Source organism: Podarcis cretensis (assembly GCF_951804945.1).
Source record: "Podarcis cretensis genome assembly, chromosome: 8".
Lineage (NCBI taxonomy): Eukaryota > Metazoa > Chordata > Lepidosauria > Squamata > Lacertidae > Podarcis > Podarcis cretensis.
Genome location: NC_137177.1, coordinates 35,053,804 through 35,072,938, shown reverse-complemented (window position 1 = coordinate 35,072,938; position 19,135 = coordinate 35,053,804). Strand labels below are relative to the sequence as shown.

At 48.9% G+C, this 19,135-nt stretch overlaps 2 protein-coding genes across 19 annotated transcripts in view; one reads left to right on the top strand and one right to left on the bottom strand.

The window, feature by feature from the left end:
- MACF1 (microtubule actin crosslinking factor 1) overlaps positions 1-19,135 on the top strand; it is a 302,261-nt gene that overhangs the window by 224,795 nt on the left and 58,331 nt on the right. The gene's annotated exons all lie outside the window — the stretch shown is intronic.
- On the bottom strand, positions 10,576-18,695 carry LOC307222968 (uncharacterized protein). 2 transcript variants are annotated; one of them, XR_013841927.1, is made up of 4 exons: positions 17,041-17,057; positions 16,086-16,154; positions 12,182-12,216; positions 10,576-10,749 (listed from the first exon to the last, which is right to left on the bottom strand). XR_013841927.1 is itself a non-coding variant. In XM_079988608.1 (4 exons), exons 1-2 carry the CDS (start codon positions 18,318-18,320, stop codon positions 16,141-16,143), a joined length of 1,299 nt encoding a protein of 432 aa, XP_079844734.1. In that variant the 5' UTR covers positions 18,321-18,695; the 3' UTR covers positions 10,576-10,749; positions 12,182-12,216; positions 16,086-16,140. The 2 variants fall into 2 exon arrangements, 1 of the variants encoding a protein (XP_079844734.1); XM_079988608.1 differs by having other exon boundaries at positions 16,086-16,159; positions 17,041-18,695.

The following is a 19,135-nucleotide window of genomic DNA, read 5'->3' as shown; positions in this document are numbered from 1 at the left end:
TCACAAAAAAGGAGAGTTCAGGTGCCTCCTGAACTTGCTGCAGGGGAAGGAACTTTGAATGGTTTCCCTCATCAGCATGAAATCACACCCTGGGCTTGTAAGTGTTTTCCTTTGGGACAGAGACTGGAAAGGCGCCAACTCAGAAGCTTCTCTTCCCAGAGCTTGCAGCAATTCTGTGACTTTCTTCTGCTGTTCTCATGTTGCAGAAACCGGGATTGGCAGCAGGCTGGCTGATAAGGGGGATCTGTGTTGTGCTGAGCTCACAGGAAGTTAGAACAATGGGAGGAAAGGATTTGTCTCTGTCGGCTATATTTATACCCCCAAGAGGGTCTGTGACTGGGCAGAGCTTTCTCCTGAGGCTCATTTCCATAGCTTCGAGAGCAGAGTATCCCCTTTCTCAAACATCCTATGAGTGCATAATTGGTTTACCTTCTACAGAGTTTACTTTCACCACCCTCAAATAAAAACCCAAAGCTTGCTTTTTACCTTGAGTTCCCTATTGCAGCATTTGCAAACCTGGTGCCTTCCAGATGTTTGGTGCTGCAGCTCCCATCAGAATCAGCCTGTGTAAGACAAGAGGGCCCTCCCAATCTGATTTTTCTTCCTGTCGCTTTTTTTGCTCTGAGCTGTTGCCCTCACTGCTACTGTCGAGGCTGCAAAAGAGAGGCTGCAGACTGGCAGAGGGAAGTGTTAAGAAGGGAAGGAAAAGGCTATCCTTGGCACAATTTGCAGTCCCACCCCCCAAACTATCAAAATAGCCGTTCATTTCTTAGCGTTTAGATATGAGGCGGGTGCTTAGTGGGTGGTGTGAGCAACGTGCAGCCTTCCAAGTGCTGTTCCCAGTCACTGAGCGCTCTGTTATTCCTGTCTTGGAGAGAATTCTTTATATCCTTTGAAGGCTGGCCCCAGGACTGGCCCAATACATTTTGGCACCTGAGGTGAACCACAAAATGGCACCCACCACCACCAGGGAAGAAGGGGTGAGTGAACAAGAGTAGAGGAGACCAGCAGCAGCACCCATTCACCAAGAGGATGCTATAGAGGCAGCCGGGGGGGGGGCAGATTTTGTCTCTAAGGTGTACGCTTCAGCTGTTGATGCCACCATGACAGCAGCTGCAGGGGTTCATTCCTTGGAGGCTGGGTTTGCTGCGCTGCTAATCCTACCACCTGAGGCGGTTGCCTCATCTTGCCTCATGGGTGAGCTGACCCCTCCTTAGTTTATCCTCCAAGCTGCTTCTGTGAGGTAGGACAGGCTGAGAGCTGGTCACTTGCTCAAGGTCACCCTGTGACCTTTATGACGCCGCAGGGATTTGAACTCTAGTCTCCAGCACTCTGACCACTACACTGTGCTGATCCTCTCAATTGCTCATTGACCTCTCCTATCCCAAACTGTTAGCACTTGACTGTGGGCAGCTGAGCATCTGTAGCACCTATTGCAAGTCCTCATAGGTTTGGGGCCAGACTTGGAGAAAACACTGGGGCAGATTCACTGGAGAGCCAAAGGCAAAGCCAATTGCTCTCCATAGTCCAAAGGGGAAGGACTGGAATGTGTGTGCAGGCAGAAGGGCAGCAGTGGCAGGAAGACAAACTCAGAAGTTCAGAGCTTGGTTCTTGCTCAGGTGCAATAGGTCAGGCCTCACCTGGAAGTATTTATAGCCCGAACCAATATACTCGATTAGGGCCCTGAGAGGGCAGCACTTGTCCTTTCTACATGGCCTGCATCCCTGGGCGGCTCACTCACCACAAGGACAGCCAGGACACAGAGCAAGAAGGCTGCTGCTGGCACAGCCTTTTGTATGCTTTCAGGTTTGTGATGCCTCAGGTGAAGTGATGGCATGAAGGGGGATCTTTGCTAGGGGAAAGAGTCATGAATGTCCCTGGGACTCACCAGATCTGGAGAGCATCAAATTCAGTTTTGTTTTTGTTTGGCAGCTTAGTCAAGTCACATCTGCTGCAAAGACTTGCAGCTAATAACTCCAGAGCAAAATTGCTTCTCAAATGAAAACTGCCAATACTGAATTAGTAATAGCATTTATACAACACTTTTTGTATTTTCAAAGCACATTATCTCTGTAATCTTTAAACCAGTCCAGTGGTATAATTAGTGCTAGTATATTAGAATTATCTGCCCTTCACCAACAATTGCAACAATTTGGAATTCAGTATTAAAAGTGGTAAGGAAAAAATTATGTCACAGGAATATATGCCATTGTTACTGCCCCATATTGCAGATGTGGAGCAGAGAGGAAGGGGAGAATCATGCTTTGCTTAATGCCGGCTAATGAGATTGGGGCAGAGGTGGGTTGCTGCTGGCTTAATCTCAGCCCACCAAATCCACCCCAGGCCAAATGGTGTTGATATGATTCATGGAAAGTGCTCAGGCTTGGACTCTTGGTGAGTTTTGTGTGAGAGGGACAGCTACTGAGGATGTCCCTGGTCAGCGCTTCTGCTCAGTGTTTGAAACTCCCATTGTTCTAGGCACATTTTGTCACAGGGAATTTCATTAGTGCCAGCAGTTTCTGAGCTCTGGGCATAGTACTGCACCTAAAATTTCAAATTAAAACTGCAGAGTGGAAGGAAAGGGGGACCTTTTTCTGCCTCCACACTTCCAGCCACTCTCCAAAGACTGGAGAAGAGACCCTCTTAAGAATATTAGGGGGGGTGGGCAGGGGAAAGACTAAACCATGTAAAAAATGAACATAATATTTTAGCTGCAGTTCATTCATTTTCAGCTTTGTATTCTTGTTATAAAAAAGTGCACCTAGGCATTCCGTTGTTGCATCCATAACCTAGGTTTAAGGTGCCATTTAGCTCCTAGCTTCATACAGTATTTCAGTTTCTAACACTGCTTCTGCTGTCTGAACTTGGTTGGTGTGGTCAAAAAGGTGTGCTTGGTCTGTGATGAAGATCACAGTTGGTGGGATGCTATGGAGGAGACAGGACTTGTGCAGGCCTTAAAACCTGAACCCTGTAGGTAGAAAGTTATGGAGGAGGGTAGGTTAACACTGGGATGGGTGCCTGCAAGCAGAGCTGCCTTGGTGTTCCCCAGCAGAAGCTTCTGAAGAGTCATTGAGAGGCAGCAAAGAGACACACAAGAGAGACCAGATGGCTGGTTCCAGTCTATTGGAGCTCTGTTTTTAATCTGCAGTCAAACCATCCATTGCCTAATCACTCCAATTATTTGATTAAGAGTGCAAATTACCATGCGCAGCATAGGGGGATGGGACTATGACTGGTTACCAGGAAATACATTAAAGCATCCAGCCAGACCCAGAAAGGACTTCATGCAAGGCTGATGTTCATCTTCAGTTGCCTCCCTCCGCACTTACACGTATGCCAATGTAATTCCACGCTTGCTGCTACACACCCAGAAATATGGTTGTCTGGTGCTTAATAAGCCTCAGGAATGTGCCAGGCACCATACAGGATGCCAAAGAGACTCCAATCGTTACTAAGAGAGAGGCTTGCTAATTTGCTAAAAGCAGCTTTCACCCACCTGGTGCCCTCCATATGTTTTGAATTATAGTTCCTATCAGAATTCCCTATGCTGGCTGGCACTGATGGGAATTGTAGTCCCAAACATCTGGAAGGCACTAGGGTGGGGAAGGCCGATTTAAAATATATTTTTAATCCCACCCTTTACTTATGTATATTTGCCAGGGTGGCATGAGTGGGATCATGAGAACAATAAGAACCAGCAAAACATTTCAGAAAAGTTCCAAGATGATGAAATGTTCAAACTATAGCAAAAACAAGCACACACCTTCACTTTTCACCTTCAGATTCATCTCTCTTGCTCCATCTAACAAGGCCTGTTAATCAGCCTGGTTCATGGCCCAAGAAATAAATACCTATGACTGAAAGAAACTCTGCAGATGCTCAGAGGTACTCTCCCTTCCAGCCTGTTTGCTAGCCAACATCCATTTCAGTGGATGAATATCTCACCCTTGTATGTTGCAGAGTCTTGGCACTGAAACTGAGCCCTGCACTTGTCTCTTATCCTCTCCCCCCACCCCCCTGCGTCACCTGTTTTGTGCAGATTGTAACCCCACCGGAAAGGGTCCAAGCTGCCCCTGTGGTCTGGCTAGTGGTGGGATTCAAGAAATGTATTAGTGGCAATGATGACAATACATTCATGGGTTTCCTGTTCATGAGCTCCTTTTCCCTACAATGGCCTTTTTTGTTTTGGGGGAGAAAAGAAGCCAGTGCCCTGTTGGAAATGGGATTTTGCATATTGGCAACCCTAAAAGAACCATAGCCTCCTCCTTCTCCTCCTCCTCCTCTCCCCCGCCCCCAAGTCCTCCTCTCTCCTTTTTGCTGTCTGTCTGGCTGCCATCCTTTGCCAGCTTTGTATAATAACTGCAGGAACAAAGGCGCTGTGGCCAGAAGGGGGATGAAATTGAATGCAGATTTTCCAGGTGGTTTCATCCACCCAAAAGCTGAAAAGCACCTGCGTGCTCTTGGCAGAATGGGAGTTCGGCTAACAATAGAGCCGTTTTGTGGGGGCGGCCATGAGGGAGAAGGAAGAAAGGCTAGATCCATCACACACACCAACATCATCACCTTTGCAGGCTGAGTGGTTGTTGTTTTATTCTGAATAGTTTGTGCTTTTCAGTTTTTATGCAAAAGAGGCAGATAGGGGCTCCTGTGTGTTAAGAAACAAAAAGGCACAAATGGTGATGTAGGACAGAATAACCCATCATTCCAGCCTGAAACGGACCATGAGTGAAGCTAGTCTAGTCTGCACACAAAGCCTTCCTTTGCCTCTGTGATCAAATGTGAAAACCCTGGTGTGAGGTGAGGCTTTCCTGTGCTTTAAGAGGGTTGCAAATGCCCACTAGTTCACCAGTCATTACCCCTGACTTCCTTGTCCACAAAGCTAGGAGTGGTGATCCTTTTCCCTCTTGTAAATGATCTTTACCGTTCATATAGGATTTAGTTACACTTGAATGGAAGGGATTTTACTGCCGAATTAACACTTCTGAACCTATCATCTCCCCACCTTTCTAACACCTTGCAACTTAGATGTGCCTAGGAGAATAATTATTTTGCAGCTTTCTCCATCCCTTCCTTCCTCTCCCCCACCCCCTAAATCTAAAGGTCGATCTGTGCTGATGTTTTAGGGAAATTATCTACATCCTGCACCCAAAACCAGTGCCTTTCCAGTGTTGAAGATGATGTTGGGGTGGACCTTTCCAAAATGCTTTGGATGGTTGCTTCTGTGGTTGGGTTAGCCCTGGGTGCTGCCCTGCACTTATCCCCACAGTTGGCAGGGTTTTTTTAAAAAAGGGGGGTTTCATAAAAGTTGACATTCTTTGGACACCGATTTTGGCCATAGAGAACCAAGGCTGACTTTGTCAGGGCAATTGTGCAGAATGCAGCAGGCCCAGTTACCATCATTTCAATTAACATAAGGTACCGTAGTCCTTTAAAGTAGCCCTATCAACCTGGTACCCCCCAGCACAGCTGTAGTCCAAAGTGGCTGAAGTTGGGAAAGGATGCTTGAGGATGTGTGAAGCACTGCACATACCTAAACCTTATGATGGCCATGCAAGATACTTTGAAATAGGTTAGGCAGTGAGTTTCATGGCATAGTAGGGATCTGAACCAGCACCTGTGGTTGACATTTTTATGCCTGTAACTTGAAATCCTAATTTCTCTGTGTAGCTGCATTGGCCCTGCTGGGTAGCAGGAGGAGGAATCGTCTCCTCTGTAATCCTGGTGCCTTTATGGATGCTGTGATGCTGATAAATCCACCCTTGCTCATTCCTCTGCCTTGCCAGATCGGATGGCCCAGCTGGCAATATTTTTAACCCTTCTCTGATGTGCATTGGCTCCTTCCAGTCCAGCTCTGAACAGCTGGGGGTGGGGAAGGGGTGGGAGGGAGGTGAACAGGGTAGCTATTTTGTTTTCCTTGTTGGATGCTTTCCAGGCCCACTTAAATTGTTGCTGTTGCTGCCACCGCCTTGCTGTTTTGAGGGCCAGCATCACCCAGCAGAATGCTTCCTCTTCCCCAGCTGCCTAACCTTCTTCAAGTCATGGCACCAGCACCTCCAGGGGGCAGTGTTAGAACTGGGGCTGTGGGCAATTCTATCCAGTGATTGGAGAGCAGCAGCACCTGGGCCAGAGATACACCCATTTTGCTGGGTGGCCTTGGACCAGCATCTAGTGCTCAGCCCTTAGGGTGTTTTTCTTTCCTCCAGGTGCTTTGCATAGTTGGTTCCTACCTGTGCCTCCCATTCATGACTTTCCAACATAGTGCCTCATTAAGCAGGCACTAACCTCTGCACCTTTGTTCTTGGCTGGATTGACATCCTGTACTGCCCCTCACCCAAAATACCCCACTGTTGCTACTCTTCTCTCATCAAAGCCTTTTCTTTCTTATAAAATAGCACAGAATGTGCACATATTCATCCATCCTAACAATAGATGTCAGGCTTTTCCAGGGGTGGCAAGGTGGTGATGATGTATTTCTTCTAACAGTGGAAATGCTGTCAAGATTAAGGTTTGCATGCAACCTACCCACCCTGCTTCTATGGGTGGTGCCTGTAGAGGTGTATATAAGGGTGAAAAAATGATCTGTTGTTGTTTTCCAGTTACCTGACCCAGTGAGCTCAAGAAAAGGAAGGCTCTGTGTGTGTGGTGGGGGGATTCCATGCAGAAAAAAGGGCCCCTGGTTTTCTCCATCTGCAAAATGGAAGTGAGAGGACAAACAAGATGTGCCTTGCATGTTAATAGTGCTTTATAACAGAAGACTGAAATGAATTAGGCATTAATCAATGTAATTGACTGCAGAGTTAAAACTGTGGTTGAGTTGGGGCTCTCCCATGTGAAATAGTTGCTGTTCTTGGAAGCCAGTTGAATTGGGGGGCAAGGGAAGGGCTCTGGGGCCCCAGTCCCCATGAAGTTTTTTTTTGGGGGGGTGCCTCAGGCGTCTCCCATTAATGCTCTCATGGAAAAAAAGAGAGGAGGCAAAAGGGTTTGGTGTGCCTGCTTCTGAAAGGGAGGTGCATAATGCAATCCATCTGTGTTCTTCTCTGGTTGTTCAGGAAGAAGCTAGCTTGCTCTCAAATCCCTTCCAATGCCTTGGCCAATGAGTGCAGAGGCACTGGCATTATCAGCAAGGTTTAATTCTTTTAGCTTAAACTTTAATCAAATCAGACTGAATTAATTAAGTCACTTTATATTTAGACTCCTTGCATTTAAATGTTTGCTTATGGTTCCTCCCCCTTCTTGCCAGCATACACCTAGGCACCGTGCACATAAGTAACAAGGGGATGGCACTGAGGGTGGCAGGCCCCTTCCTAATGTGTGAATGTGCAGGTGCTGCAAATAGATCTGTGTGCAAGCAGAGATGTTCTCCAGCTCCAGTAAGAAGTCTTAATGAGTTGTGTCAGGCAACACCCTTCTTACTCAAGGAATAAAAGTGCTTTGGAAGAGAAGCCAGCAGGAACCCAGACAGCCTCCGCTTGCCAAAAGCAGCATTGGCCAAAGAATCTTGCCATTGTTCGTTCTGTGGAAGACGGGGGGAAAAAACCCTGATTAACCATGACCTTGGCCTTTTGGTGGGAGGTCAGTCTTGCAGTTTGCTCTCTCTCTCTCTACCTCTCTCTCTCTCTCTCTCTCTCAGGATGAGGTGCAATCTGGCTCCCTTGGGAGTTGATGCTGAACTCAGTTTCTCCCCTGTTTGCTTATTTGTTTGCTTATTTGTTAATTAATTTTCTGCCCAAACCTTGCTCTCAAAGGAGCCCAGGGCAGTAAGCAACAAGGTAGTAAAACAATGCAATTACAATAAAATAAAAATCTCTTTATAAACATTAAGGCCACCTAAAAACATTTTAAAACAGCTGCATATCCTCACAGCAAATAGTTATAAAGATCTTTTCAGTCAGCAAATGCCCCCTGAATGTAAATTGGACACACCTTACTAGGGAGGTCATTCCAAAAATGGGGATCCACCACCAAGGAGGCCTTGTTACAGAAAAACATGAGCCGGGCAGCACCACAATCAACAGGGTTTCCCCTTCTGATCAAGGGGAGCAGGTACCCAGGCTAGAGTCTTCTCCCAGGACTTGTTTGCAGTGCAAAGTTCAGCCCTGCAACATGCGAAGTAGCAATAAGCAAGATTGCTTCTGCTTATGTGCTGAATGTTTCTCCAACGGCTAACCACAGTTAGCACTCATGCACAGCTGGGAAGAGTGAAAAGGAGGAGTGGGAATCCTGGAAGGACCACCTGATCATATAACAGGGCCATTCCCCATAGAGTTCAGAGCACAGAATGCCCCAAGTTGAGAGAAGGCAGATGCAGATTCAGTAACTGGAGGGTGTGAGCCAAGCACCTGTCCACTGATTGATGATTGCTAGCAATTCAGCACTTTAGAGCAGCCTTTGTGGTAGCTGAGGATGGGAGATGTAGTCTGATCAGGTTGGCAAAGGCTGCTTTAGATGGGTGGGCATTCGTGTTTGCCTTCTTAACAGCTCTCAAGCTCCCCTGTGCTGGAAGGCAAGTTGGCCTTGTGTTTGGGGAAATGTGTGCGTATCTAATTTGACCCTTTGGTAAACAACATAAAAGGATGCTTCATCAGCTCCCATTGCTTGCCACACCTTCCTGTTGTGGAAATCAATCAGCAGCTGAGTTTGCCAAGCAGAGTAGGGAGAGAGAGTTGTGTTTCCTGCAGGGTGCGTCCCAGAATGGGCAGCAGCTGTGAGCACTGTAGTGTTTGGCCTGGCAAGCCAAGAGGCTGTTTACTTAGCAGCTCTGCAAAATACCCGCTTTATCTGAGGTTGGCATCACCAGGGCGCTTTCGGTTCCCGACAACAAACTAGTCATTTATGTCCACTTACATAGTTTCCCAAAATTTAAGGCAACACAGTTTCAGAGACTAAGAATGAGCAGGTGACTCATGAGCTGGAGGCTGGCGACAGAGGTTATTTTTCTGAAGAAAAGGAAAAGGAGATAGAAGAGTGTATGTTGTACGTACAATTGGGTGCCCAGGGCTCAAATTTGGCATCTTTCGCCTGGAAGCTCTGCTCCAAAATCTCCAGTCTGTTAAAGCAAGCTACTTAGTGGCAAGAGGAATGCATTTGGTATATGTTTAAAAGAAAATTAACCTTAAGGAAACAAGCCCAGGGTTTAGCTCAGCTGAGTGCCAACCCAGGTGAAGCATCAGAGGGGACTCTTAATCAGGTGGGAAACCCAGGAGAGGCCTGAAGTGCAGATGGAAGATTGCAAACAGAATGCCCAAGGACTGGATGAGCTGCAAAGGTGGGAAGCTTACATAGGGATCTCCCAGCCAATCAGAAGGCCAGGCAGGGTTTCAGTTTGAGGAATAGATGAAGGCATGGCAGTGGGAAGGATCCACCACTCCCTGGGATGGCTGAAGTGAGGGCCACTCTTCAGTGTAGCATCTAGTGCTGGAGAATGAGCAATTTTAGGTACAAATTCTTCAAAAAAAAGTAAATGTTGGGCAACTAGGAGGAATGGCCACTGAGAGGGTGAGTTCTGGGCAAGTGGGAAGCCCAACTGTGGCAGTTCACAGCTGAGTTGATGGAGTAGCCCTAATCCTGTCACTTGAAGTGGCCTTTGCTGGTGCCAAATGTCACATCTGAGGACACTGAAAACACTCTCTCTGAATGGTATTGTAACCAGGATTGCAGGACATGGGTTGCTGTACTATATAGACCAGTTTTCTTCCACTACTCCCCAAAGGAGCTAGAACAAGGGCTTGCCACCACCAGTGTGAGATGATATTCCTTCCAGTGGCAGAAAGAGAAGCTTGTATTGGAGCTGCAACTTTCTTTCAGTGGTGTTGTGCTTCCTTATTTTCTGTGGATGAAATATGCTCCTTAAATGGACCATGCCAGACTGTAGGGCTCCAGAAACTTCCTGGTTTTGTTTCCTGGTGGTTGCTTAGCATCTAGCAAGGTTTTATCTGTGCCTGGTGGGCTTCAGTCAGTTTGGTGAGCAGGTTTAATCCAGGCACTTTGCCAGGCATGGCCTGGTTGGGCTGCTGTGGGGAGCAATTTTCTGCAGTGCATTCTAGGAAATTCTGTTGCATCGCTTGCAGAAATGCTAACTCTGGCTGTTGGGACAAGGCCACCTTCTTTTAACCACAATCTGCAAGAAGAGAAGAGGCTTTTCTTCTTAGGAAAGCAGGATTGTAAGGTGCCTGAGACCTGACATGAAATCAGTTTGAAGTCTGTCATGAGCAAAGCAGATAAAAGGAATTGCCCAGTGCAGTGCAGTTGGGTGGGATTAGCCTGGCAGCTTTTGTCTAGAGCACGTTTGGAGCTGAGGGTTTAGCCTTGTGTCACAGCTACCCCCTATGTCCACAGAAATGTAATTTCCTCCCCTCAAAGATTGGTGCAGGCAGAACTGCTGGATCTAGGCTGGAAGAGGTTGAATGGAGGAGGAAAGATAAAGTAAATCCCTTGTGTTTCGTAAGTACTAGCTGAGCGTGAGTGAAGGAGGGGCTTTAAAATAAATTATACAAATCCCGCTTCTTTCGTAGGAGGGTGTGTGCTTGTGCGAAGGTTCAGTGTTAAATTCTGAATTAGCATAATCACAGAGAGCTTAGCACTGGGATAACTTTAATGCTGCTGGCTGTGGTTGCGGAGGAGCACCTCCCTGTGAAAAACTTTGTGCCTGTAAATCAGCCATGCCTTTCTCGGGTTGATGGGAGCTGTAGTCTTAAGACATCTAGTGGGTACCAGTTTGAGGAAGATTGCTGCAAAATCTCCATAACTATCCTTAAAAAGAAGCAGATAAGATTGTAAGGTCACTGACAAAAAAAGTGAAAAAGAAAAGGTGCTGTACATTTATGAACTTCCAAGAATCATAATGGCTAACTAGAACTTCCAAGTGCAGAGGCAGCCTACCAGAAACCTGGGACAAACTGTGAGGATCAGCCTATTTTCCTCCTGACCTGCTTGTGGCCTCCCAAGATGTCTCTGGTTGCTTATTGTTGGAAACAGGATGCTGGGCTGAGATGGACCTTTGGCCTGATTCAGCAGGTGTCTCCTTACATCATAGTTCTGTGTTAGCCAAAACTGCCCCCCCCCCATCTTTCCCCAATAACCCCATCATAGTCCAGTCAAAGATCGCGGATTGGGCCTAGGAAATCAGGGGGTGTTGTTTGAATCAAAGCCTGCTTCCACTGCCATGGGCTTAGCCTTGGAGTGTGTGAATTAATGCTGGACGATTCAGGACAGATCAAAGAAAGTACTTCATGCAGCATACAGTCAAATTATGGAACTTGCTCCCCCCGGAGGCAGTGATGGCCACCAACGTGGATGACTTTGAAAGAAGATTAGACTAATTCATGGAGGGGAGGGCTATCATTGGCTACTAGCCACGATGCCTATGCTCTACCTCCACAGTTGGAAGCAGCAATGCTTCCATTATGCCTGAGCTGTGCTTGAGGGTTTCTTACAGGAATCTGGTTGGCCACTATAAGAAAAGGATGTCCACCTATGCTGGACTAGGTGAGCCTGATCCAGTAGGCTGTTCTTACGTTCTGTCATTCTAAAGAAGTGAACATGTTACTGGGCACGTGCTAGGTGAATTCTCACCACTGAGCAGCCTCAAGCCGCTCACACACCAAGGTAGAATAGTGAAGAATTCCTTCTAGGCTAATATTGGGTCTGGGCCCCTCACATTTTAGAAATGAAGTCTTGAGGAAAGTGCTTTGCTTTGCTGCTTACTTCCAGCTGCTAAGTTGCATTACAAGGGACCTAAAAATACCCATCCAAATAGCCTCCTGATGTGGCTTGCCCGTGCAAGCAGTTTGTGTTGTTGCCTGGAGGAGCTGTTGTGCAGTTGTTTAGCAGATAGGGGTAAGGAGGGCGCTGAAGTCTGCAAATGGGCGGTGTGGAGGGGGGTGCACGAGGCAAGGCCCATAAGCAAAATACAGGCTGTGTTGTATACTTTTGCATGCCCAGCAAGCCCCATATATGGAGGTGCTCTGCCTTCTGAAGGAAAAATAGGGAGTTTTGCTGTAATCCTTGGTGCCGTTTAACCATCAACAGTCTTCTTATGCCTTGTTTGTGAAACACAACCCATAGTTTAAGACTTGAGCTTCAAGCTTTAATTGATTTAATCAGTAGATCAATCAACTAAATCTTTTGCTGATGAATCCATGGGAACAGATTTTAATTAGCAGAGTTTTAAAAAACCACTTACCTATTTTCTGAGGCTATTTTGAGTACAGTGTGCCACTGCCATAAGAAAATGACAAAAAGAAAACATTGAAGGTGGTCTTTTCCTGTTAATAGTGTGCTTTAAAATGCCACTGCTGCTGTCTCAATACAGTAGAAATATTTTAGACTTTGGGATCTCCTGCCTGAAACCTTGGAGAGTCCCTGCCAGTCAGTGTAGACAGTACTGTGATAGATGGGTCCAAGGGTCTGAGTCAGGAACATAGGAAGCGGCCTCATACCACCTGCCTTGTGAGTTATCAACTGCCATTCATTAATTGCTCGACAGCCCTACTTAAGATCAGTTTGTAGGATTAATTTGCTCAGTGGCACCAGAGCACAGTCCTGGAATCTGCTTGTAGCTCTGTGGCTACAAGCCACATTCCCAAAACATGTGGATTAACACTGTACTTCTGAGCATGTAGACTGCTTTCCATCCACTGTTGAGCTACTACAGCAAACCCTGCAATCAGTTTAACAAGGCGGGGACCCAGGTGCAACAGTGGGCAAAGTCCCAGCTCCTCCTTTTAAAGAAATGCTTTGTGAAAAGCTGCTGGCTACAGAAGGAAACCAACTTTGGCTTAAAAGTGCCCCCCCCCCCCAAGTTATTGTCCTCCAGGCATTTTGGACTACCACTTCCAGCAGCCCCAGCATCACATGGCCGTGCTGGTGGAGTTGTAGTCCAAAACATCTGGAAGGTGTCAGGTTGGGGCTGCTCGAAAGGATGAGCTTCTTGAGCTAACAAACCTTTGCTGTGCATGTGGGCTTGGGAGTTTGCTTGAATTTGCCTTGGGTTTCTTTGCTCACCAGGCATACTGTAGTCCCACAAATAAACTGAAATCAGCAGACGTGCCTTTGGCTTGTTCTCCCTCTCTCTCACGCCCTTCCTTCTAAATTGTCGCTAGGGGATACAGAGTCTGGAAGTTCCATCATCAGGTAAATATAGTTCAGTGCCACAGCTGGCTGCTTGGCCGGTCTTTCTACATCACACTGCAAGAAATGCAAAAGGAACCATCGTCCCCATGGATCCCTCAGAAATCTTGTACTCCACCAATCTCCTACACCTGGGCCAATTTTCTGGGTGCTCAGAGCATCTTATTGGAAGGACCCCAGAACACTCAAAGTGCTGAAGACAGTCATAAGGAAGTAGCCATTATTCATTTAAAGGAGTGCCCTCTTGTTATGAACCCAAAAGGATTCCCCCCCCCCAACCAGGTAAAATGTCCTTCCAGGTTTTTGAAAAACATATATAGGAGCAGGGAGGCATTAGTTCCTACTCTCTCCAGGCAAGGAAGAGGCATTATCCAAGTTTGAGGGCACATTTAAGCCAGCAAAACTACTCCAGGATAGTGGTTTTAGGCAGGGCCAGTGAAAGGTGTGGCCTGTGGAGACTCCCAAGGACCAGAAAGTGAGGTCTGCAGTACTTAGACTCCAGGTTCCCTACCCCTATCTTAAAGAATCAGTTGGTGCAGGGGAAGAGATATTTTAGATTCATAGTTGCCAGAGCTGAAATTTTAGAGACCATTTCAAGGAAGTGGGTGGAGTGGAAGAAATGTTACCATTCTTATACGTGGGCATCTTGTGTGAGTTGTTGCCACTTGGAATTTTTCCAAGACCGTCAAGCAGGCTTGAAGTAATGCCAGTTCAAAGCAAATATTTCAGCTTCAAGAGAGTCAGTTTGTGTGATGAAGGACAGACCAATTTCGATGTCAGTATCTTTATGTATCTTTATGTGCATATTTGATTTTAGTGGGGAAGGGGATAGGCCTACATTCCCTCTTCCAAGGAGGAGGGGAATGAATGTATATTGGCACTCCTTTTGTTGGCATGTGACCTGATGAGGAAATAGCCAAAGAATTCCTGGCTGCAAACTCAACACATCGTCCTTTTATAAGTGAGGGGGAAAACCTCACATGGAATTCCTCAGATTCTTCCTGCAGGAAGCTGGGAGAGCCGTTAAAAAAGAAAAACTCGCCCTGCGCAATTGAAGGCAGTTTGAACAGCGAAGGCGGCGGTGGCACATGAAGGGCCTGCTTTGGTGAAACTACTGGCCAGATTATTGTTGCAGCTGCATCCAATTATTACAGCTAGCCTAGACGTTCTTCTGTGACTGTAATGTCTGGCTGTCTACTGCGCTCTTGAGCCAAGCAAGGGAAAGGCCAGGAAGGGGGTCTCTGTGTGCACACAAAACAGTATATTGGCTGGTGGGGCTCTGGGAAGAGAGGAGGCTGGGCAATCTCTCTAACCCTGTATGCAGCCATTGCTATAGGGCTTTTTGGTGGTGAAATTTCCTGTTTGGTATAAATGATGCAATGAAATGTTGGTTAATGAGATGAATGCTCTGTGGTACCAGAATCCAAGCAGATAATCTGGATCAACTTTACTTGGCCCATCCCTTAACTTTTTGCCAAGTTTTCTCCCTCGCCTTGGGGGAGGAAATCATATTTAAAGTTTGATTTGATTGACAAGAATTGCTCCTCCCCCAGAATTGCCTCGCTGGATTGTGCACCTGCTTTATGCAGCATACCTGTGCCCTGGATTGCTTTGGTTGATTGTGGGAGGAAGCTCCTAGGAGGGTGATTTCTTGGGTAGGAGTGTGAGCTATCTTTGCATGGAAAGTGAATTGCACTCGCCCACTTCTACCCCCACCCATACAATCCGGGTTCAGTTGCTGCTTTTAATCACAACCTTGCAGGTTTTGTGGGGAGAAGGTGCGTGAACGTGCTGTTGCAGAAGAGGCAACTGCTTTTTGGCCATGATTTCCAGATCGTATAATGAGGAAATCTGTGCTTTGTCAAGTGTTCACTGTGGGTTCCTCAAATCAAGGTAGACAATCTTCCCTGAAAGAGTGTTTGCCCCAAGGCTACCAGCAACTCCCTTCACCAATCACAGGGTGTTGCAGGCTGTGCTTTTGGTTTCCAGGGACAAGCCCAGGACACCTGGTATGAGCTGAGAATGATGCCCTCCTACATGTCAAGGTGGGCAAGTTCAAGGTAGAAAAGCTTGAAAACTGTATGACTACAAGGAGTTGGGACTATTGAGCATTAAGGATTCAGGGCCTCATTGAGGCAAACGCCTGTGCAAAGTTTCTCCTGCCAGCTCCCCCTGAGTCCTTCCTCGCTTTGTGCAGTGTTGCTAGAGCTAGAAACCTTCACCTTTGCTTGCTCTTGGTGCTTTGTTTGTGCAAATAGTCATGTTGCAGTGAAGCCAGATTGGCAGGGAGTGACTTGTTTAAAAGTGTTTGCACATGGTCAGAGGCACTCTTGCAGTAAAAACAAGTACGCTGTGGAGATCCATGGCCCAAACTGAGCCTCTGGATGAGCCACTGCATGTCACTGCAGGGCTGCTCTTTTCACTCCTTGGGGTGATGCTGCCTACATTTCACCCCACCTTTGGGGTGTGTGTGTGTGTGTGTGTGTGTGTGTGTGAGCAGCGTGACCAAAATGCGCTGTGATTCATTAATGCAACCCCACCCTAGCCACAGCTAAAGTGGGAAGCTTGCTGCATTTCCTCTCCATCTGACCCAACTTACCTGTCTCCATTCATATTGCCCTGAAAATTTAAAGGAGGCATAGAGACGAATCACAGCTTTTCATGTGAGGCTTTACACCTTACTAACCGAGGCTCACTCTTCACATTCTATTCTTTGGAAGTGTACAGTACCATGAGGGCTGGTTGTGGGTGTGATGTTGTGTGAGAAAGGCCCCCAAAAGAGGAACTTTTTTATTCTTTGTTTCACAGGGCTTAATCCTATCATGTAGTTAGAAGCAGGTTATGCTGGGTCTTTGCTATGGCCCTCCTAAAATGGTGTGTTGCAAGGGAAATGTCAGGCAAACGCCTTTGAAATCCAACTATGAAACTTTAGCCCCATTTGAAATATCCTAGCATACCTTTGTGCAGATATTTCCACATAAAGACACATCTTGACCCTGTCCTGCTGTTTTCTCACACATGCACACCTGTGCTTTAAAAAAAAATGGAATTGAGGATGCTTTCATACACAGTGTTGTCAAAGCTGTAAGGTTGCAGATTTAAATGACCTGCAACTCCTTAGCCAATTGCTGGATAGCAAATAAGAGCTAAGGAAGAGGGATTTACTCTGCACAGGTACCTCCCCTGCTCCATCATATTAATAAGCTCATCTGCAAGTTATTTCCCCTGCCCTCTCCTGGAAAAACCCAACGTCAGCAATTTAGAATAGTGGTTTTGTATGCCTAGGAGGAAGACAGTGGTGAGGTACTATCATTTCCGCCTCCTAGTGAAAATTGCAGCTTTGAGAAGATTGTTTGCTCTGCACTCTGCACATGTTCAAGCGGCGCGTTCTCACGCTCCAACGAAACGTCTCTACCATCTTTGCGGCTCCAGTGTGCTACTAGAGGCAGAACCTTCTATTTCTCTGGTTTGGGGGACGGTTGTTTGCCGGAGAGAGGGTGGAGAGAGATTCGCTGGCAGTCGTGCGGGCGGTTGCTGATCGCAAGGCGTCTCTCCCCGCCCCCGCCCCCGCCCCCCAAAAAGTCTTGGCCTCCGCGAACCGGAGTCAGCCAGCGGAGGGGCGCGTTGGAGGGACGCAGGGCGCCGCTGCTCTTTGTCAAGGGATTTGCGCTGCTACCTCCGCCCCAGGCGAAGGGGGAGACCCAGACAAGGCGGGGGAGGGGTTGTTTCTCCCCTTGAAGCAGCAAGATTCCTTTTCTCCCCCGCGGACCAGGCTCAGCGCCCAGCCGCGTTTCCCGCTGCTGAGCGGCCGGGTCCTTGACTGGCGGGGCTGGATTTCCGCGCCTCGATCCGCCCGTGGCCGTTGGCTTCGCCGAGCCCGCCTGGGGCTCACTAAGGCCGCCCCCATCCTACCTCCTCCCCGCTCCGCCTCGCCTCGCCTGCTGGTCCCCGCCTCCTTCCTCCCTCCCCTCTCTCCCTCCCCGCCACTCGGCGCGTCCCCTCCCTTCGGAGTTGGCAGCTCGCTGGCCCAGCCGGAATCTCGCAGCCGTTGGCGCTGAGGGCCGGAGCTCTCCTGCCGGAGTTGGGCTTCCCGGGAGGGGGGCGGACTGCTGCTTGGTCTCGCCCCGCCGGCCCTCCTCCAAGGGCGAGCAAGAGGAGCGGCCTGCCAGCCAGCCAGCCAGCCGTCGCGCGCTCTGCATCCCTCCAGCCGAGCGAGCCTCGCCGCGCAGCCTTTTGTTCCCCCGGCAAGAAGTTTGTGCGCTGAGAAGGGCCGTGACAGCTGCAGCCCCGTTCGGGAGCACAGAAGAGGGGGCGGCGGCGGCGGCGGCGGCTCCTGCTCCTGCTGCTCGCTTGACATGCAGCCCACGGCTCGGCTCGGCGGGGACGGCTGCCGGGGGAGGCGGGCCCCGCTCTTGCCGCCGCTGCCGCCGCCGCGACGCACAAAAGGCTCCAACTAAACTTCCCTCCTGGAGAGCTAGCGAGCGAGCAAGCAAGCAAGCGGAGAGAGCTCCGTCTGCGCGGCCCGAGCATGGTAGGAGCCGAGAGCCGCCCGGCGAGGACACCGGCAGCCGGCTGTCCCGGCCCGTCCCCTGCGGGGGCGCCTCTGCTTCTGTCCGCCGGCTGCCGCCGCCCTTGAGCGAGGGAGGAACGCCGAGCAGACTTCGCCCCGAGATTCCCAGACTGCACGGGGAGAGCTGCCCGCTACCTTCCGGGGCCTTTGCTAGCGGGGCTGAACCAGCTATCCCGCCCGCCGGCCGAGGATGCTGGGCCGACTGGAGGCGCCCGACGTCGCCCGGCATGAAGAACTTCCTGCGCTGGGACCGCGAGGGATCTCCGCCGCCGGGCGCAGTCCGAGCCAGCCGCGCCGCGCCGAGGGGCCGACGAAGCAGCCTCTGCAAAGCGCAGTTCTGCCCGGGCATGGAGGCGCGCGGGAGGCCGGGCCTTTGTTCCGCCAGGAGAGCGCGCTCTGCGGCCGCCTTCCCGAGAGCTGGCCTTTTCCTCGCCGCCGCCGCTGCTGAGCTTCCGACCGGGGCGCCCTCTGGAAGAGGCTTTGTCGGAGCGGGCTGGAAGACTTGCCTTAAGGAGAGCAGCCCTACCGAGCAGCCGGAGGAGGCAGAGGGCTTGCAAATAGCGATCGGCAGAAACGGCTTTATGTGTTGGCCTTGGACTGCTAGCGTTTCCGCAGGAGCCATGGAATGCCTTGCCTCTTTCAAGGACTTCCACGGTGGAAGATGACTTCTCTCTGGAAAGCTCTGTAACTTCTGTGGAATACAAAATTGTGGCCTCCCAAGTGGTTATTAGGGATTTTCAAAAGACACCTTGCTCCACCATAATCTATTTCATTTTGCTTTGAATGGAGAGCTTGTGAGGCAGGGGAGGTTTTTGTTGTTGTTGTTGTTGTTGTGGGACTCTTCTCTGCAGGGTCCCCCCCATTCTATTCTGTTCTGTTTTCTTTTATTGTTTTGAAAAGTATGGGCAAGCCACTCAGCAGGCCTGACTGTTTAAGGCAGAGTCCTGCTTGCTTGGGGAAAGGAGAGGATGAGGATGGGTATATAGAAGACTGTTACGTCCCTCAGAGGTCCATCTATGACACCATGAGGATAAATGAGCAAATTGATCAGGGGTCCAAGACTAGCCAGCCTTCCAAGAGTACCCTTGAAAAAGGGGATGGCAGCACAATCTCTAGCAATGGAACTTTAGGGGCACCCAGTGTCTTTGAATCAAAGGCACCCGAGAGCAAAAAGTTAGACGAGAGGGTCATTTTTGATGCCTTGAAACTTAGTAGTGATGTTTCCAAGTCAGCACCGGCACCCCCAAGGCGGCGGCCAAATCCAGAGAAGAAGGAGAATGTCAACAGGCGGTCATGGAAGTCCTTTATGCCACCCAATTTCCCTGAGTTTGCTGAGAGAATTGAGGCCTCCTTGAGTGAAGTCTCAGAAGCTGGAGTTTCTAACCCATCCTTGCAAGAGAAGCAGGAGTCCACTGCCATGTTGGCAGAGAGCCCTAG